Raw genomic sequence first — 21,540 nt, 5'->3', positions numbered from 1 at the left:
TTGACTGGTATCTATTAATCCCATCTTAATTTCAAATATGCACCCTTTATGCATCTCACTCCCTCTTTTTGAAGGGCAAACAGAGTCACAAATGTAAAATGATTATAAAATGTACTCCCTCCACCCTCAAAGATTTTATCTCTTACCTTTTGTCTTGAGTTCACAAAGAGATCTTTTCCAAATGTCCAGAGATTCTCTATATGACCCTAAAAGGAATTGCTCCTCACCTATAAAAGTCACACATTTACAAATTAAAAGCTCTACATAGTTACTTTTACAGTTACAAATACATATGCTCTTATTTCAGCATCAGAGAGTAAACTTCTCACAATTAAGTCTAAGTTTTGAGCATCTGAGAGAAGCCGATTTTGAACACTCCTTGCCAGGACAGGTAATGTATCAGCTCTCCTCCAGGAGGTTGCTAACGCATTGTAAGGAGTGATGTAGGAAGAGGAGACAGAAATGGGAAGCTGGGTTTAGCAGTGTAGAAGTAAAAAGGGAAGGTAAAACATAGGACAGTAAAGTGTAAGATATTAGGCTGCAACTGTATACTGTTTGGAAAATAAATATGCTAGATTACCAAGTACCTTAGGTTACACTAATTTAGATGCTCAGTTAAATATTACATTTGTGAATACAACATGCTCATGCCCACAATGATCACATAGAGCGAACAAGCGTTCTTCACAGAAATCCAGTAAGAGACACATTGTGATGCCCATTTACTTCAGAAGAAACAACACAGGAGATCAGAATTAAAAATCTTCCTTTCAGATTCTTTAGGACATGGCTCAAAGCAAACTGAAGTCAATTTCAGTCTTTTTATTTAGCTTAACAAGCTCTAAAGATGATAATACAATCTACAGACATACCAGTATGTATTATTAAGTATTTAAGACAGAATTATGATAAGAATTTTAAGTCCTGATGTTCACTTCTTAAAAATCTTGCAGTTATCAATTGTTAAGTTGGACCTAATTTTCCTAGTTTTCAATCAAGATTTTTACTAACCAGATACAGAATTAATTTTCAGATGACGTTCTAATGTCACTCCTGAAGACTGGATGGTTGCTTGTATGTGACTTAAAAGCAATGAGACAACAGAAGCCTCTTCTGCATTCTTGTTTACTTTTCTTTTCAGCTGCATCTGATACCAAACCACTTTCTTATACAATAGTCGCCACAGTACAGTCAACCTGCAATTCAAGAAGTATAATATTATGAAATTAAGCAAGAATTAACGAAGTTGCTTACATAAATTTCTTATGTTCTTTTATTTTGCATTATGCACCTGAAAATTAAGTTCTATAAACTTCTTTCTTGATTTCAGTGAGGGGACAAATTGAAGCACTTTTTTGCCTCATTTTTGACTAACAAATATTAATTCTTCAGAATTTTCTTAAGCACAGCAATCTACTTTAAGAAGCTAAACACCCCCAAAATTAATCCCTTTGCTAGCTAAACAACAGGGAAACAAAATACTCCCAGAGAAACCTCAGAAGAAGTATTAATATCTTTCTAAACAAGACTAATTAAAAAAACAATTAAAGCATAACACAGAAAAGTAAAGGCAAGATAACACGATTGCAGAGTATGATTTTAGGGCTGGCAAGTCCCTGCTGCCTAGTATAGTCCTATTAGACCTACCAGCTCAGATACATAATAAGTTTAACAATACAAGCAAATATACATCGTTAGAGGCTTGAAAAAGCTTAGACAAAACTGCAACACACCTGTATCTTGAAGTACTACTGGGTTCATAATTAACACATAGAGTCAGTCATATGCACAGTGCTCACCACTGGTGCACAATTAATCAAAAATATGGAATATCTTCTCTGAGACAACTGAAACTTGCATATCAGATTTCCCGTGAACACAGTACTATATTCAAGGATATTGAAGAAACACCTTTTACTGTAGTAGGAATTAATTCATGAGCTATAATGCTACCTAGGTTCTAAATCTCTGGAAAGGAGAAGCCTGCTCATGTGAATAGCACACTTTGATTCACTGGAGTTTTGCAGCACAGAAAAATTCCAGTGATAACAGTATACTTTCCCAAAAGTTGAATGGCACACTTCAGTTAAGTTTAGGTGTATGGAAGAAATAGCTCTGACAGTTTAGTAAGTTTCCAAAAATGGGTTTTTCTTACTGCTCTGAGACATCACATCCATAATGAATAAAAGCTTTGCTGACTAAATTGACACCATTGATATACTGTACATGAGCAGACTCATGCTCTGTAGAGTTTACAACTAGGAAAGAGTGAAATGCACAAGAGACAGTAAAAGCATCTAAAGTTGAAGTATCTGGATTGATGCTGCACCACCAGGCCTGGTGTCAGTTGCCAACCCATCAGTTATCTCCAAACTGATCTGCAGTGTATAGTTCAGTCACTATAACTAAACGATATTCAACTATAGGTCTGAGCCTTAATCTATGTGCTTTAACTGTTTATCATGCCTTTCCATGGAGTAAAAGGCAGGAAAAAAACCCAAAAGATATTTCATGATACTTTAATTCATACAATTTTCATTCCATCACATAGAACCACTTCGGTTGGAAAACACTCTTAAGATCATCGTCTCCAACCATTAACATTACCCAGCCCATCACTAAACCATGTCCCTAAACACCATAGCTATACATCTTTTAAATACCTATGGGAATGGAGGCTCAGCCCACTTCCCCAGGCAATCTGGTCCAACTTGACAACTCTTTCAGATCCTGTGGGGCCCAGGACTGGACATAGGATTTGACGTGCTGCTTCCTAGTGCCAGGTACAGACCAGACACTTGCCTGGTCCTGCTGCCAGGCTTCCATTGGCCTTTTTTTGTGTCACCTGGGCACACAAACTGGCTCATGTGCAGTCAGTGGTGCCACTCTACCCCAGCCTGTGGTGCTGCACAAGGTTGTTGTGACCCAAGGGTAGGACCTGGTACTCGGCCTTGTTGAACGCCACAGCACTGGCTTCAGCCTATCAATGCAGCCAGTCCAGATCCCTCTGCAGAGCCTTTCTGTCCTCCAGCAGATCAACATTCCTACTCAGTTTAGTGTTATTTGTGAACTGACTGAAGGTGCTCTCGATCACCTCACCCAGATCACTGATAAAGATATTAATCAGGGCTGGCCCCAATACCGAGCCTTAAGGAACAACACAGTGACTGGCTGCAGCTGGATGTAACTCCACTCACCACCACCTCCGAGGCCCAGACATCAGCAATTAATCCATCTCAACCCAGCAAAGAATGCTTCTACCCAAGCCACAAGCAGCCAGTTTCTCCAGGAGAAAGTTATGGGAGCCTATGTCTAAGTCCAGTTAGACAATATCCACAATATCCACAGCCTCTCCCTCACCCATCAAGCAGGTCACCTGTCACACAAGACCAGGTTGGTCATGCAGGATCTGCCTTTCATAAGCCTGTGATGGCTGGTTTGGCCGTACATTTTTTCAAACCTGGTTTTGCTGTATACTTTTCCCCATGCAAAGCTTATTCATACCTTTTTTCTGATTTCGCATCATGGTTCACTCGAGAATGCTCTCTAAGCAGAGATTTCAGTGAGCTGAACTGCTGAGTAGTATCGTCATCAAGAACTAAGAAAACAGGCACAGTGAGGGAGTCAAGTTCCACAAGAGTATTACTGTCAGGAGATGCAAAAAAATTCTCGTACTGAAGTATACACACTCTGCTTAGTGTGTGAGATACCATTTTCAAAAGACAGAAGCTTGCCAAAAGGTTTTTTGAGAACAACTGATCTTGTTGCTGTATAAGCATCAGTTTTAAAGTTTCTAATGTCAGCTTTGCCAGATGCCCAGTCACACTGGCTCTTGAATGCCAGTACAAGACAGTCAAACACTGCTGAAAATATTTCAAGATACAATGCATCCATTGAGTATTCTTCACAGACTTGTTTAAAGATGCATCCTGGTTTAGCAAAGTACATTTCACAAACTGAACAATGCTGAAAAAATGTATAATGCAATTCACTGTGCAATTCAGTAATGCGTCTTTCTCTTCCATATTTTTTGAAATCCCTATCTGCCATGCACCAAGGAGGTTTTTCTGAATGGAATACAGTTCCAATGATGATTTATCTTTCTCTTCAAAATCATCTTCTGCATGGATGGTATCAAACATTGATGCGAATTCTAAGCAGCCTTCATCAGCTTTAGTAACAGATGAATAGATTCTTTGGTTATAGAAGCTGGAAGGGCTATTGTAAAACTGCTTTTCATTATCTGATTCTTCTTCATGGTCCTAAATCAGACAAGCAAAAAATCAACGGTTTAATTCAAGTTCATCGAGAGAGAGGGAGAGCACAAAGACTGCAAAGAATCACCAGTTAGTCAGTCTCATAAATGAAATTTTTATGCTTAATTACCTTGCTTAAATGCTAAAATATTTAATAAACTGCAGTTTCATCTTAATCTCAAATTAAGTATCGTTATTTGCAAAACAGTTGGGCAGATAGAAATTAAATTACCTAACAACAAAATTACATTGCCAATACAGCAGTAGATTTTATACCAGAAAGTGAAACCCTGCCCTTCATTAAGTCTAGAGTACAAGACAGAGATTTTGCCAGATACCTGTAAGATATAAAAGTCATTCAACAAAAGCTCAAAAGCTTCAAAGAACAAACCAAAACTCAAAAGCATGAAATGAAGCTGGGAAAGGCTGTCAAAAACTATGATCACAAGCCCATTTTTCCAAAAGACAAATACAGATTTTGAAACTGATTAAAGAATCCTCTAAAATTCAGGATAAAGTATCTTGTTTACTAAGAATAAGACTGTTACTAAATTAGTCTACAGTCCCAGTATATCTAACAGCTAATGTTACATTTTATTACAAAGTTAAGCTAAAGTATTGGATTTGCAGGGAGACCTTACAGCACCTTTCATTACATGCAGGAGGCTACAAGAGAGCATGTTCCATTTATGTGGAACATGTAGTGACAGGGCAAGAGGCAATGGTTTTAAACTGAGAGATGGCAGGCTTAGATAAGGTATTAGGCAGAATTTCTTTACTCTGGAAGTGCTGAGACACTGGAATGGGTTTCCCAGAGAAACTGTGGCTGCCCTATGCATGAAGTATCCAAGGCAAGGTTGGATGGGGCTTTGAGCAACCTGGTCAAATGAAAGATGTCCCCCATCCTGGCAGGGGGCTGGAACTGGATGATCCTTAAGATCTTTTCTAAAACAAACTTTTTTATGTATTGAAACACAATAAACTGATATATATGTATATTGGCAGACATTCTTCAAAAAGTCAAAACAAGCTGAACAAAATAACTTGCTTAAAAATAAAAATCAAGTATCAGTTTGAGAAAGTAAGTATATTCCTCATGCCTATAAAGAAAATTAGAATATTGAATTAATTAAAAAACACTAGTTAAAATAAATGAACCCATTATTATTTTTAAAAAAGCACACCCTGTTATTTCCATTCAGAATACCTTAAACTTAGATAAATTCACAATCATAAGTGGAAAAATGGTATTCAGTACCAGTAAATCCGTGGTTTTCTCATTCATTTCTGTTGTGTCCTCCTCCAGGAATTTTGGAATGGTGGAAAAGATTGAACTTTGGTTTTGAACTTGTTTTAAAAGACTAGCTTTTAAAGACACCAGTGATCGTAAGTACCGAGATCTCCCTTTACACTAAAAGAAATAACAATAACAGAAAACACATTATCAGTTTCTAACGAGACAGACACTTTCTAAACAAGTCAATTAAATTGGTTACTGATATAAAGAGCTTCAGTTCAAAAGTCCCAGACAGACAGGGAGAATGGGTCAGCAATCATCTGCTGCACAGAAACAAACTACCATTTGACCATGCTTTGGGGAAGCAGAATTCTCCCACACCAACTTCCGTTTACATCATATTGAAAGAATCAACTTTCTTGATGCCTGAAAGAGCCCTAGAAATTTGCCTGTATGTATGTTTTTTCTGCATTTTGACTAGTAACATATCTCTTTAAATCCTCAAATCCTCACTCACTATTCTAGCTTATGCAGGAATACCATGATAGCTCACTTCTCCAAAAATCAGAATAGAAACTGAATTAGAAGAGAAGCTGCATTCTATCAACAAACACTAATATTCTGAATAATATATCTATTATATCTTGTGTGGTCAGCAACAGTTGCAGGACCTCTTCCTTCGATGGATTCTCTTTTCTCAGACTTAGCTCAATTCAGAAGAGACAGAACTGCCACCCCTGACTGAAGACCCAGTGGCCAAATATATGCAGTACCCTAAGGGACTAAGTTATAAAGGATTTACAGAATTTTTTCTGCATCATTCTGAGAGGGTGAGTTGATGAGAGTAGCATAATGCCTGTCAACATCTCCAGTGAACTCTACAGATACAGAAATTCCTGTTTCTTTGACAGGTCCAGAAAAATAGTACAGTGACAGTTCAGACTGTCCCACTCATTACATTTTCCTGAAATATAACTCAGACATCAAAGGAATAAAATTTCAAGAAATCGGTATTCACTGCTTTGAGTATCAATATGGTCACTTGAACAACTTCATAATTCAAAGGTACTCGGTCTAGAATTTACACTTTTTCATTGTTTTTTTTACTTAAAACTTATAATATGGTTCATAACCCTACCCTGAAGTTCAGCAAATTCTGACGGATGTTTTCAAGCTTTTGGGTTGAATCAAGCAAAAGGGATCTTATAAATCCTGATGGTGAAAAGTTGTTAGGAAATCTTAGCAGTGTTATCATGTATCCATCAGAGACAACGAGGTAGGGTAGTCTTGGATGTGAAGCAACAGAGAATCTCTGTCTCATGAGGTCACGTTCAGAATCTGAAGAACCAAGAGACTGGCTGGAATCTCGACAACAAGAGTGGTGCTGTCTAAAATAGAAATACACCAAAAATCAAGAAGCAAGTATCATATGTAATAATCACGAACAGAGTAATTTCATAACATGTAATACCATGCAATCTACTACCCAAATAAATCCCTACAGAATCATAGGGAAGCGTCTACACTTTTGCAGGATGAGCACTGTGGGTAACACTATTTATGCTTGCAAGATGCCAGTACTTTGCTACAACTGCAACTCCTTTTAATTCAAGTAAGTTAAAATCAGCTTTCACTATCCATTTATTATTTCATTAGTGATACTTGTATTTTTTCATAATTAGGCTCTAAATTTCTATGTAACATTTTCCTTTCTAGCTTGTATTTGGTATGACAAATGCTTGAAGATGAAATTTGAAGGGTTAGGCTATGAAAGTCATCCATGAAAGACAAAAATCCCTTGCAAATCTGAATCTTATTATTTCAGCATCAGTTCAGATATTCAACTGAAAAATTTTATAAACGCTTAAATCTTCTCTTTCAAAAAGGTCTTTCTTATACAGAAATCCCTCCTGAGTTCCAGAAAGCTATGTAATACATGTATTGTAATATTAGCCACATTGTGTTTATTTGAAAAAAAAGTGGCTGCATACATTCAATATATCATCACAATTCATGTATTTTAATACATTTTAGTATCTTACTTTTCAACCAGATAGTGTAAGAAGGTAAAATACTCCTTTAAATGTCTTAACAAGCTGTTATATTTACACATTATCTGGTTTAAGTCATGCAAAGTTAGTAAGATTTAAAAAAAAAAGTTAAGATTTTTTTTTGTTTTCTCTATTTAGACTGTATTACTTTCAGTTTATACTCAAATGTGTTATCCAAAATCCTTCTGCACTCTCATGCACCCAGCAGCATAACCTCAGAATTTAAATCAGGAGAATCCCAAAGCAACACTTTAAAAACTAACTACTTTTTGTCCATGCAAATATGACATTTACAATATCTTATATAAGGTTCTTTACATAAAATTAAGCAATGAGCAGAGAAATAGCACTGGATTAAAATAAACTTGCACTTCTAGTACTTCTGCAAGTTTAATTTCTTCTTATATCATAAAAATATGCTAGTTTTAATTACTAATAAATACAAACACTTCTAGGAAAACAAACCACTTTACGTATACTTACATTGTCACAATGTCAATTTTCATCACGACAAATGCATTATGAGCAAGAGAAGAGAACTATGAATGAGAAACAGATATTGGAAAGACATATGAAAAGCAAAAGAGTGAATTTGAAAGATAACATTTATGCAAGATTATAATACATAAGATAGAAATAAGGTAAGATCAGAAGACAGAAACATATAAACCTTTTTAAACCCTTTTACCTGTATGTTATTAGTGGGTGAAATGGAATAAACTGTGCTGGTCCAAATTCCACAGAGCATCCAGAAGCAATTAAGGTCAGCAATTCTCCCATACATGTCAATAAAATCAAACATCCACGTTTTAACATGCAAGCCAAGAAAAGGCTATCAGGAGTCCAACTCATATCGCCAACCCAGTAAGATCTAAATTGGGCAGGTAAAAAAACATTTTTTCTCTGTCAAACTTCTGCATCAGAGGTTAGGATAGTTATAAAATTAACAAACTGTAACACAAAACCAAAAGACCCCCAACATCGGCAGAAACAGCATCAATTACTGACCTGATGAACCTGGATGGGGTCATGCTATTCTTGCTACTACAACCTTTAAGACTACCCGAAACAGTTACAAAATTCAAGGTGTTTAAAATCAAAACCTGAGTGGCCTAGAAAGAAAAAATAAAGACATCATAAATGCTTATATCAAAATGTCATTGTTGTAAAGAAAACTCTACTATTAACTTAAACATTATATTTGGTGTACTGGTAACATCATTATACATGGAAATGACATTGCATTTCAATATTTATTACTATTTAAACATTTATTGAATTCTACATGTTGTTCTATACTTGAAAGATAACTAAGAACTATTATACATTTAATATGTAATTTAATATTATTTTTAATGTGACTTTTTCTAAAACACTCAGTATAAAATCACTCTTCTTTAGTCTTTCTGATAATTAACAATAGGAACTTTGAAGGATTGCATCGTCCCAACCCGGTACATCAAAAACACTGGTACACATTCCCTGTCATCATTAGCATTAAGAAGTACATTAAAATTTGACCTCTGAGTTATTAATAAGGGATAACATTAAAAAGTGGGAACTCCAAAACATGTTAGACTGAGGCTTCGCTGAGAATCACCCAGAATCTTTGCAGATACAATGAAGTAACTGAAAATACTTTTTTTTTATTACAGTTTAAAAATGACAGAGAATCTTATACCAACTTCTAACTGAACACCACACACAATTATGACTTGTAGTAAAAGTTTTTAGCTACGGATAACAATGTAAATATAATTTCATGTTCCCTTATGAGTACTTAGAAATCATCCTAAAACTGTGCTCTTAAATTCTTGTTACCGCTCCATTCAAACTGAACTCTTAGCTTAAATGATGCACTGTCATACATACCTTTGGATCAGTTTGATTTACAGCTACTGCAAGCAGAAGTCCATCTCTTGCAAATGCACACAGCAGAGCTCCTCTTGACTTTACAGACACACACTGAGGAACCAAATTAACGAGAGAACAGGTCTGCTGTACCCACTGGATCTGGTATGGCAAAAAACTGAATACCGAGAAAAAGATAACAAAAACAAGTGGTTACTTCATTTTGCAGAATGGGATTATTCCTATACAGTAAAAAACCATGCAAGACAAAACTATATAAAGCACGAGCTATTAAAAACAAACACCTGTTTTTCTCCAAATGCCTTACTAATGAAAAAATATTTTGTACTTACACAAGCTTAAAAATTATGTCTGAGCACTAAGAATTATTTTTATGGGATGGGATTTTTTTGGTATTTGTGAGTCTAGAGTATGGAAATATATACAGATCAATGACATGTAATTGAGGCACTTGCATTCTAGCCAGGAACAGCTTCCTCAGACCTTGTAACACACAGGAATACTCAGAATTTGAAGATCAACAGTATGTGGTCTCAACAAAAAATTTGTGGATGACACGGTACTGGAAGTGTTCAATGACATGTTTGATTATGCTTCCAGTAACCTGATCTACTGGAAGGTGCTCCTGCCCATGGCAGAGAGGTTGGACTTCACAAGTTCCTTTCTATCCAAACCATTCTGTGATCCTAAAAAGATTTAAAACATAACAGAAAACACAAGAAAGATTCTGTCTTGAAGTATGCCATCTGACAGGAAAAAAAAAGAGCATTAATATGAAAAAATGAATTAAACAACAGAAGCAGTGAAACTAAACATAAGAATATATGAGTAAAATCTCTGAGAAATGGAGTTACAATTTCAGGCTGCAATTACTATGGTGTGGATAGCTAGCTAGCTAGATATACACATATGCATTTCTGCACTGGGTATATTATGCTCTATTTCATTTTTTTTATAGTACCAGAAAGGAATTACCATGCCACTGATAAACTGAAGATTAGGTCAACGAGGACATCATTACTAAGCATCTAAAGGACATAATATAACAAAAGCAATTGTACCATATCATCACATGCAGAGCAAAATTTTAGCAAGTTATTCAAATAACACCTGCAGAGGGCATATCCATTTCAACTCATAGACATATATGTCACTCAGGAAGAGGAATGGACTATAGATGTGCTCCAGATTATAACTCAACTGCACTTTTAAGTGGTTGTATCAGTACAACTATTTCAGTACTTGGTCCCAACCCAGATAAAGAAATGCATATGCACACCTTCATCATGCAAAAAAGAAATTAAAAGGGCAACAGAAAACCAATAAAATACACAAATCCAAATATTAAAGAAGAGGAAGAGGTAGTTTGGAGATTCACATCTGCACAGTACAAGAATATATAAGATATATAAGCAATATATAAGATATATAAGATATATAAGCAATATATAAGAATATGTAAGATATATAAGCAATATAAGACAAAACAAGAAAAGTACATTCTATCATCATCATGCAAAAAACTACGAAACTGAAGCACATGTGTGTGCCAACAGGCATATGTATACATAGCTACCCACACAAAATGATAAATACACCCAGTTTTATCTAGGTGTAAGCTAATAATGAAGCATGGAATATGTAAATAAATATTGTTGTATTAAACACATTCTACAAGGGACATGTAAAGGACAGGGGCAAATGGCTTTACAATTACTATAAACATCCATATGTAAGCATAAGTAGATGCTAATAACCATAGGCTAATTGACCATCCATGTAAATGAGCTCAGTTGCATCTCTGAATCTCAGCTCTAAAAAATAACTAAAACATTCCTGATGCCATTGTAACTTCAGTTATCTTTGAACTTACCTAACATTTTTAAAGGTATTTTCATGCCATCGAAGAACCAAAAATGTGAGCACCAAACACTCATCAGAGTAAAATACAAAAGAACACAAACAGCAATCACCTAGTACCTGTAAAAAAAAAGAGAAAATTATGAAAATAACCCCAAAAAGCTTGTAACACACAAATTTCTCTTTAATTATCTATATATTTAGATCAATAGCTATTACAATTCAAATTAAATAACAGAATGTCGCCATTCAGAAATATAAAGACTGGCAAGAATATAAGTGGGCCAGAAACTCTGATCTGATCCAGTATGACCTTTCTTATGTTGTCATCAAATGTAACATGAACCAAAATATTAAGGCGACACAAAATGCCAAAGAAGAAGGCATTGCTTTCAAAATTCACTGTAGCTCTTATGGCTCTAATTTAATTAAGAAATAAAATGATTGCTTTAGAGTTTATTTTTTACCTCATTTTGTATGAAAGCAGCATCCACTCCAATTTCTTTTTCTTCAGTAGAAGGCAGTATGACTGATCCATCAGGTAAAATTTGTGTCCAACGTCCAGGAGAGTTTTTACCAGAATCTATGTTTTCATGTTCTGTGCTCTCCCACAAAAAGACACATGCTGTAGGAGTAGTTAACAGTACCTTTCTGCCATCTCCAGACACATACAAGTACAACCTCATTAAACACTCTGGAGAAAAAAACAAACAAACACACACAACAATGTGCCAGGATGGTTTCTGTTCCTTTGTCAGACATAGAATTAAAAATAATAGAAAACGAAAATTTTTCTTCTCATCTCTAACAAGAAATCCAAGCTGCCAGGTTAAGTGTCTTTAATTTCCAGCTTCATCACTGATAGCTGGCCCTGTGAAGCAGCAAAGTCAGATGGATGTTCATATCTATGCATCCTACAAATTATCTTTCCCACGACACTCAAATACCATTAGAGATGTTGCCTGAGATTGTCTAAGTGCTCTATGATGGATTACTTTTAGCTCTTAGGTATACTACTAATCTTCCCTGAAATGACAGAATTTCTTATGCAACACTTAACTTTAGAAGCTGGTATCTGTGATGATATCCAACGCAAGACAATATTTGATACTTAAGTTTACAAATATGTCTGTATTTTATTCTTTCCAGCTAGTATTTGTAATAAAAGCAAACCTAGAGAGTTTCAAATTATCCATATACTGTTTACATTAAATGTACATCTGCCCTAATTGACAACCTAGTCAGAAATGTTTTACAGTAAAAGAATAACCAATAATAAATACACTTACAGTATCTATAAATAAACTATTTACAAGGGTTTACTAAATGAAAAACCTGTACCACTCAAATGACATTTGCAAAAGTTTAGCTAACACGCAAATTATAGAAATGCAAACCAAAGTGAGATTACAGTTTTTACTCATGTAAAAGAAAGGAAAACAACTTCCCCTTTATTCCATTTTTCCACAGGATTAATTGAAAAAACCTACCTTGTGCTGCTGCTAATGCTTTCTTGGACTCTTCAACTGCTGGCACAATTTTCAAGCAGTCCTGATCTCTATTCCAAAGAAACAGCTCTCCTGTTGTAAGTATTCCTGCCAACCAAGCAGCTGTATTGGTTGGGGGAGAGAAATTTGAAGGATATTACTATGGAGTACTTAAAATTACTTTGCCTCCATCTTAGCCACAGTTTTAAGCGAATTGGCAGATCCTTTAGATATCTGCCTTTCTAGACGGTTACAAATACAAATAAAATAACCTGAGGTTATAATACATAAGGTATTATACTTAACCATTTCCTGATGTTGTTAAGACAACCACATTTTTCAACAATGACTGCAGCAAAGGGATTTTCTTCTTTGTCTTCCCTGACGCCAGGTTAATTTCATTTATATGTTTACCATCTAGAAGAAAAACAGCCTCTTTTTCCTATTGAAAGAATAAGAAAGCATTTAATTTTCCAAAATGCTATTTTCTGCACAGGCATACAGAATAATACAGAGATAAATATTAGGGGAAAATAATTTTAAAAAATACAGTAAGGCAGCAACTGCACGCTAATTTCATTTTTTTGGCATATTTGCTTTACAGTACATTATATCTAGCATAGGCTTACAGTGATGATTAATTTGATTCACCAGTTTCAAAATACCAAACTGATCTTACAATCATTATTAAAAAGTTCAAAGTATCTCTGCTAAACTACCTGTTAAAAATGACAAAAATTGGACATTAGCTATCTTGTCTTGTAGTGTTTAATTCAGTGAGATAATTACCAGTGACTGCAATAGAAACTAAAAAAAAGAATCAGCCTTAAATTGCTCCCTACTTAAATTCAAATCATAGAAGAAAAAATGCAGTGTGATTTTATCAAAGTAGTCTAAAAAAGTATGCCTTTCAAGAGATGCAGGACGAAATGGGGAAAAATAATAATTTCCCCACATTTCCCACAATGTACTGTAAAAATGATTATGAAAAACTAGAACCATCAAAACAACAATCTCATCTAAGGTGTGGGTCTTTGGGGTAGGAAAAAAAAAGGCTCTGCAATGTTTGTCTGAGAAATTTTAAATCCAGCCTCATATCAATAAGATAAAAGTCATTTATTTTATAACTCTTAAGGTCACTCAAAATACTTCCTGAGGTTGTTTTTAACATCTTCCTAGAGCAAATGGAAGTGCAAAGCATTACACAACTAAAACTCAGAGTTTATTACCTGTCCAACCCATGATATGCGAGGCCATGGTTTTCTTTGCTTGATACACGTAGAGATGAGCACATCTAGCTTAATCTCCATTCTTACTAAACCTCCAGGCAACCATTAAAGCAAATAGTGGTTTTTTACACATTTATAGAAAAACTGAAGAAAGAAAAAAAAATAGACCAGAAATTTTTGTTATCTGCGGGTAGGTGCAGAGGAGAGGAATTCAGACACCAACTTGACTATCTTTAGCAGCTTCCTGCTAAACACAAAGAGAACTGATGCTTATCCGTACTTCCAAACTACGTTTTTCTCCGGGTGGCTCACGGGCGATGTGCGGCTCAGCGGCGCGGGTCACGCTCGTTCAGAAGGAGTTCAGAGAGAGAAGCCGCAAGTACATTGCTAAGAACTCAAAAAATGCACAAGACGAGGAAAACGTCCTGCAGCCTCGTCCGGCGGGAGACCAGGAACTCCAGGGCCGGGGCGCCGGCCAGGCGCGGGGCCAGCCGCTCCCCGCAGCGGGGGGAGCGAGGGGCGGCAAGGCTTCTCCCGCCGCCGGGCGCCACCCGCGGCCACCCGCGCTGCCTGTGCCCGTCCGGGCGGAGACGGCCCCCGGGGCGGACTCTTGCCCCGGGGCAGGAGCAGCGGGAGGCGCTGCGCGCCCGGACCGCTGCTCGCCCACTGGAGCCGGGGCGCTGAGGGAGCCCGGCCCCGCCGCCCCGCGCTCTCCCCGCGCAGCCGCAGTCTCCGGGCCGGCGCAGAGCCCAGAGCGCAGCCGCAGCCGCAGCCCCGCCCCGCGGCCCCCGGCGGGAGGATCCCGGCGTTCAGGGCGGGCCTTCCCGCGCGTCGCTGCTGCTTAACCCCGCATCTCTGAACGCGCCGGCTTGGCAAAACGGGTGGAAGTCTCCGCCTGCATCCTGGGCTGTATTCAAAGCAGCGTGCTCAGGTTGACGGAAGGGGTTCGGCCTCTCCGCTCTGCTCTGGTGAGACCCCGCCCGGAGCGCTGCACCCAGCCTGGGGTCCCCAGCGGTAGGAGCGCACCAGTATCAAAATCAGGAACACCTCTCCTATGAGGACAGGCTGAGAGAGCTGGGCTTTTCAGCCTACAGAAAGTTCTGCGGAAACCTCATTGAAGCGAATCAGTACTTAACAGAGGCTTATTAAAAAAGAGGAAAATGGGACTTTCAGCAAGGGTGTGTAGAATAAAGGGGAGTAGGTTTAAACTAAAAGAGAAAATATATACATTAAATAAATACATTCTTTGAGGGCGGTGAGGCACTGGCAGAGGTCACACTGAAGGCCTGGGGCCTTGGATGGGGCTCTGAGCAACCTGGTCTAGTTGAAGGTATCCCTGCATATGGCAGAGGAGTTGAACTATTTGATCTCTAACGTCCCTTCCAACTCAGACCATTTTAGGGTTCAGTGAAGTCTCATGTGTCAAGAAAACAGACTATGGAGATTTGATGATCGACGTGACTCCCTCAGTGGGGAAAGCCAGACACCATGGATTGCCTGTGGCAAGAACCCACAGGTAACAGGGCACACGGCTCCAGACTCCATGGGGGAAAATTTGCATCCGTATCAGTATTTGGGGATGTGGGGTATGAGTAACAGCAAGAGACATAGTCGTACGAGACCAACTTTCTCTGTACAATACATGAATTTGGGTTGTCTTGCTTTCAGCTGAGATAAAATTAACTTTCTTCCAAGTAGCTGGTACGGTGCTATGTTTTTGATGTAGCAAAATGATGTTGATAACATACTGATGCTTCAGTTGTTGCACCGCAGTATGTACTCTGTATAAAAGAGTTTTCAGTGTCCTGTGCTCTGCCACTGAGCAGACACACAAGAAGACAGGAGGGAACATGGCCGGGAGGGCTGACATGAACTGGCCAAGGGGATTTTCCACACCATGGAACGTCATGCTCAGTATATAACCCAAGGCAGTTGGGCCGGAGGAGCCCATCACTGCCCAGGGACAGCAATTGCATTATGCCTTACTTGTGTTTCTTGGTTTTATTCCTCTCTTTTTGTTACCTCCCTTTTTTGTTACTATTACTTTACTTTTTTTTCAATTGTTAAACGGTTATGTCAACCTATGGATTTTACCTTAATTCCAATTCCCCCTATCCTATGAAAAGGGGTGTGGGAGTGAGAAGTGATGGTGTGCTACTTGTTAAAGGGGACTAAACCATGACAAGGTTGAAATACAAGTAGGGTAAGCTGTCACGCCCTCGAAGCAGCTATTCTTTGCAACTCACCCTTGTTCCCACCTTCTGCCACCTTTCTCTAATCACAGTCTTGATTGAAAGTTACAGAAGAAAAAGAATTAAAGAGACATTGATAATATTGTTAATGAGCAATGTTTCACATTTATATTGGTCTGTTACTTCCCTGTGACTACCATCCTTTATTTCATCTATTGCATTAACCCATCCTTTTCCCCTTTGATCCCAGTTTTCCACATACCTCCAAATTTAAATTGAGAAACAGAACCTATCCTTTCTCCAGCTGAGAGTAGAGCAAGTGTTATGAAAACAAAAGGTTATGTGTAAACTGGAATGACCTGCTGTCATCTGAAAAATATCAGACGTAACTTGTGATATACTTTGAAATATTACTACTTTGATAAATTTACAATGTTGTCAGAGGGATCCTAATGCCATTAACTGGAGAAAAACCCAGAAAAGCTGAACTTCAAGTCTGTGATTTGTGTCTGTTCCCAACTTTTCAGTTATTTCTCCAAATCTGAAAATAGAAATCTGTTTAGTAATCACATAGATTACGAATGTGGCTGAACACAACATATTTTTTATGCAAATATTGAAATTTAGTTAAATACATGAGGTAAGACTTCAGACATTATTTGTATGAAGAGAACTACACTAACAAGATCAGGTAAATGTATGACATCATTGGTATGAAACGTAGCTTAGTAGAAGATAACTTCTAATGCTTAAAGATGGCATATTTTATATGGAAAGCAAGTATTTTTCCCAGTACACACAGGACTACTTCTATTTAAATACTTTGTAAGGAGTTTTCTACACTAACAGAAGAAAAGCTAATTCTAATATTTCACCTCTTTTTCCATCTAACAAGGTTAAAAAGTGCTGTATTTTAACTTTTATATTACTTTACTGAGTGCATTTGCTGGCTTAAAATCACCAGAATGTATTTGGTAGTTCATAGAGAAAGAAATGTACTTTAGGCAAAATTTTAGAGCAATCATATTTCATAGTAAAGGCACTGTATCTCTCTCAGCATGTGAGAAGCAGCAGGATTGATGCCTTCATTCTCCAACTTTTCATTCCCCTCGTCTGGACAAAGGCCCTTTGATGGGGGTCCCATGTGCCTTGAGAGGCACTGGGAGGAGCAGAGTGGAGCAGGGGAAGCGTGCTGGGCCCACCCATAACCTAGAGGCTGATGGATTAAAACCCTCTTCCAATGGATTTTTTTTTTGTCTTCCATAGAGTACAAAACCTAGCAATCCTCAGAAGCAAGAAATTGAGCAAGGGAGCCAAGGGACCAGCATGGCAGATTAGGGAACTACTGATCAGACTAAAGGGAAAGAAGTGCAGATAATGGAAACTAGGACATGGAATCTAGGAAGAATATAGAGAAGGATTGGTTATTTAGGGATGAGGTGAGGAAGGCCAAGGAGAAGCTGGAACTGAACCTGGCAAGGGACATAAGGAATAACAGGAAAGGCTTCTACAGATATGTGAACTAGAAAATGAAGATCAGAGAAGGTATAACCTCCCTGACAAACAGTGATGGAAAACTGTTAACAGATGAAGGCCGAGGTATTCAACATTTTTTCCTCAGTCTTCAATGGAAACCTCTCTTCCCACACCTCTTGGGTTGATGGACAGCAGGATGGAGGGTGGGGAAGGAAAGTACTTCCCACTGCAAGGGAAGATCAGGTTCATGATGACTTAAGTAACTTGAATTTATCTAAGTCTATAGGACCTGGTGAGATGCACCCTAGAGTCCCGAAGGCATTGTCTGATGTAGTTCCCAAGGCACTTTCCCTGATAAATGAAAAGTCATGGCAGTCAAATGAAGACTCAGGTGACTGAAGAAAATGTATCCATTTTTAAAAAGAGAAGGAAGAACAACCCTGGGAACTACTAACCTGTCGGCTTCCCCTCTGTGCCTGGGAAGATCATGGAACAGATTATCCTAGAAATTGTGCTCAGGCACCTGGAGGACAGAGAAGTGATTTGGGACAACCAGCACAGCTTCACCAAGGGTAAGTCATGCCTGACCAACCCAGTTACCTTCATGATGGAGTGACTCCAACAGTGGATAAATGAAGGGCTACAGGTGGCATTTTTTTAGACTTCTGTAAAGCCTTTCAGATGGTCCCCACATATCCTTCTCTCTAAATTTGAGAGACATGGGTTTGATGCATGATCTGTTTAGTGAGTAAGGAATTGGTTTGACGATCACATCCAGAGGACAGTGGTCAACTCATGGACATCAGTGACAAGTGATGTCCTTCAGGGGTCCCAGGTATTGGGACAGTTATTTAGTACCTTCCCTAATGACAATGGAATTGAATGCACCATCAGCAAAGTCTGCAAATGAGGAATGGGCCTATGGGAATCTCCTAAGGTTTAACCAGACCAAGTGCTGGTGCTGCACCTGGGTCAGATCAACCCCTGGTATCAGCACAGGCTGGGCATGAACAGCCCCAGAGCAGCCCTGCCCAGAAGGGCTTGGGGGTGCTGTGGGTGAGAGGCTGGACATGCCCTGGCCATGGCACTCCCAGCCCAGAGAGCCAAACGTGTCCTGGGCTGCATCCAGAGCCCCGTGGGCAGCAGGGCAGGGAGGGGATTCTAGGTGCGTATACAATTTGGTGTTTGTGTACACATAATAAAAATATACGGAAGTTGCTTTTTGACTTCTTTATTTGATTTTAAAAGATACAACATATTAAGATGGATTAGGGAAAATAACTTGCTTTTCCCCATTATTTGAAACAAAGAAAAATAAAATATTTTTAAAATATTCTTTATCCCCAAGGCAAAGATCACACAATGTGTTCTATTCCATCAGTATAAAAAAAAAAAAACCAAACTTTCTATCATTAAAAAAAACTACTAGTAGTAAAAGTAAAAGAAACTCCATTTGTCACATTTACATTCTACAATTTGTAGATACTTTGAGAATAGCATGAATAACATATTTGATAACCATGGCAGGAGAAAACTCTCTCAGGATTTTTTTCTGAAGATTTGTTCATTCATAATTCAGTGCCACCATCTGAACCTTTATTTCAGTTTGTATTATCTGCACTAATGATTCTGTTCTTGTATTAGTCAATCAGTGAAGCCGTTCTAACTTGGCCTGTAGAGATTTAAAATTCCCAATAGTAGTCTGCACCATTAGTGTGGGGCTCATAGACTGAAGTTCAACCAGGTAGCAACTAACAGCATCCAAGCAAATATTTGTGAACTGTCGCCTGCGAAGAAAACACAGAATAACAACGAGTTCCTTTTTAATCCCGTATCTTAGAATTCATCTGAACTAGAGAACATGAGCATTCTTTGAGTTGCAATGGAATACCCTATCAGTAAGACATCTGTCAGCTATTTTTTAAGTATTTAACTATTCATTAAGAGAAATTTATTTTTGACATGTAATGCCTGTGACTAAGGCATAATGGGAAAATAAATGACCCATTACTATTTATCTGATATTAAATATAAACTATAAAAGCATGGAACAGTTTATAGCAATGTGAACTATTTAGATACTACTTTCGATATTATGGTAAGTGTATAAGCTATTAATTTAGATAGCAGTTTAAATGTCTTAAATTATAACCAAATCTCAATTTATAGATTATCTAAATAGGTATTAAAGTCAGACAACATTCACAAAAGTTCTAGTAGAGTATTTAAATCAGCCAACCATAAAAGACCAATAAAGTGATAAAAGATAGAAGTAAACTGTATGTTAACACGGCATATTTATATGTATATTTTTCAAAATGTCTATGTTTAGAAGAGTTGTCAAGGCTTTGCCTAGTTCTGCTTTTTGTTTTTGTTGTAGGCAACTTTTTTAGGTACTTAGCTATCTTTTTTTCACTAGAAACTTTTTCTATTATTACACCTAAGTTTTTCCTGATGTGAACTAAGCTGAATTTTAGTCTTGGGGACTGATTCATCATCAGCCTCTTAAAAACAATTGGGGAAGATCCATCCCGATGTTTGGCCTGCTCTTTTCTAGAGTAACTAAGAGCTTCTAGAATTTGTACATGAAACAGTTCACTGTTTCAATCACAAAATGCCCAATTCTTGTTTTCCCTCACTTTCACACATTCCATCAGATTTGTCTGAACTAGTCCTTAAATTATACTGCCAAAAATTACAAAATAATCCTCTCAGTTCCTCATGGATCTTTCAGGGATGTGAAGAAAATTACCTTTATGGAAGTTTATAAGGGAGAATTCTTCAAGTTTCTGCCAAATGGTTTTGAATGATAATTATTAGGAATAAAATACTAAATTCGCCCAAAAGAAAAGAAGAAAAGCTTTGGGAATTTCTGGAGTGAAGTATTTTATAATATTTTATGTTTCACTATTCATTAGGATATATATCCTTTTACCTCATAGGTACTCTGCTTGGATCCTGTACATATCCTGATAGTAATACATGAATACACTCTAAGAGGTGCAAAGGCTTTTTCATTCTACTCCAATATGGATCCTAAAAAACAAAATCACAGAATATTAAGGACACAAATATTAAGGAGACAAGACAAAAAGAAGTGTGTCACGAGCACAGAACTGCTAGCTGTAGCAATTATTTATTGTATCAAAAGAGTTAGATAAATGGTAATTCTAACTTTATCTATATTTAAGTCTACATTTAAATATTATTTTAAATTACATATGAAAATATACATAGATTTATCTCAGTTTTCCATTACCACACAAGTCACATCTCCTTATTTATTGCATCAATAGATCAGACAAATGTAGTAATACAACAAATTTTAATCATTATTAGGAAACAAAATTAATATATTCAGTATAGGCTGTTCCTTCTGCAATATAAGAATTCTAGTCCTATATCATCCTAAACTAGCTCCAGGTGAACTAAAAGAATTAACAAATTTCAGCCCCTCATCATGGTCTGGGGATGAAATTAATAATCCACAGATTTTATTGGGGGGAAAATGCAGCATTTTAAAAGCCTTTGAGTAAAGAAAGCAAAGCTTTGAACGCATATTTTGTTATATCCTACCTTATATTATTTCATGTTTCATACTAAAGAGAGACCTTGGTAATAGTTGAAAACAGAATTTTTATTTTGTGCTATTTTCCTTACCCGTGCTTTGAACAGCTGGTCATATACTTCAAGCAGCCTTGGCAATGGCACTCCAATTTCTTGCATGGTGTATGTTACAAAACCAACATCCCAGTTCAAAGTGCAGACTTGTTGCTCTAGAAACTGCACTAGAAAATCTGGAGGACATAAATGAGGGAACATTTAGGTTCTACCTTATTACTGGGAGTCTAGGAAACAAAGGCATTTAAGAGCAGTGCAT

General features: G+C 37.4%; 2 protein-coding genes across 8 annotated transcripts in view; both read right to left on the bottom strand.

Moving 5' to 3' along the window:
* CPLANE1 (ciliogenesis and planar polarity effector complex subunit 1) overlaps positions 1-14,421 on the bottom strand; it is a 57,689-nt gene extending 43,268 nt beyond the window's left edge. For 3 of the 5 annotated variants that reach the window (XR_015799527.1, XR_015799528.1, XR_015799529.1), the window contains exons 1-13: positions 13,993-14,421; positions 13,070-13,205; positions 12,767-12,886; positions 11,744-11,970; positions 11,290-11,396; positions 9,417-9,573; positions 8,553-8,656; positions 8,233-8,415; positions 6,632-6,881; positions 5,515-5,667; positions 3,505-4,262; positions 1,012-1,196; positions 147-227 (exon numbers count right to left, since the gene is read on the bottom strand). Coding sequence is in view for 1 of the 5 variants with exons in the window: in XM_088156641.1 (XP_088012767.1) it covers positions 147-227; positions 1,012-1,196; positions 3,505-4,262; positions 5,515-5,667; positions 6,632-6,881; positions 8,233-8,415; positions 8,553-8,656; positions 9,417-9,573; positions 11,290-11,396; positions 11,744-11,970; positions 12,767-12,886; positions 13,070-13,205; positions 13,993-14,073 (2,542 nt within the window). In the remaining 4 variants the exon portion in view is untranslated. The remainder of the gene's footprint in view (positions 1-146; positions 228-1,011; positions 1,197-3,504; positions 4,263-5,514; positions 5,668-6,631; positions 6,882-8,232; positions 8,416-8,552; positions 8,657-9,416; positions 9,574-11,289; positions 11,397-11,743; positions 11,971-12,766; positions 12,887-13,069; positions 13,206-13,992) is intronic. The other 2 variants (XR_015799526.1, XM_088156641.1) reach the window with 2 other exon arrangements.
* Positions 14,422-18,875: 4,454 nt separating this feature from the next.
* NUP155 (nucleoporin 155) overlaps positions 18,876-21,540 on the bottom strand; it is a 29,460-nt gene continuing 26,795 nt past the window's right edge. For all 3 annotated transcript variants that reach the window (XM_014875555.2, XM_088156033.1, XM_088156035.1), the window contains 3 exons: positions 21,321-21,457; positions 20,596-20,696; positions 18,876-19,447 (listed from right to left, as the gene is read on the bottom strand). In XM_014875555.2, the coding sequence (XP_014731041.2) occupies positions 19,309-19,447; positions 20,596-20,696; positions 21,321-21,457 (377 nt within the window). In that variant the 3' untranslated portion in view covers positions 18,876-19,308. The remainder of the gene's footprint in view (positions 19,448-20,595; positions 20,697-21,320; positions 21,458-21,540) is intronic.

This window comes from Sturnus vulgaris, chromosome Z (genome assembly GCF_052056855.1).
Source record: "Sturnus vulgaris isolate bStuVul1 chromosome Z, bStuVul1.hap1, whole genome shotgun sequence".
Classification (NCBI taxonomy): Eukaryota; Metazoa; Chordata; class Aves; order Passeriformes; family Sturnidae; genus Sturnus; species Sturnus vulgaris.
The sequence above is the reverse complement of the archived record's forward strand: the minus strand, read 5'-3'. Positions and strand labels throughout refer to the sequence as shown.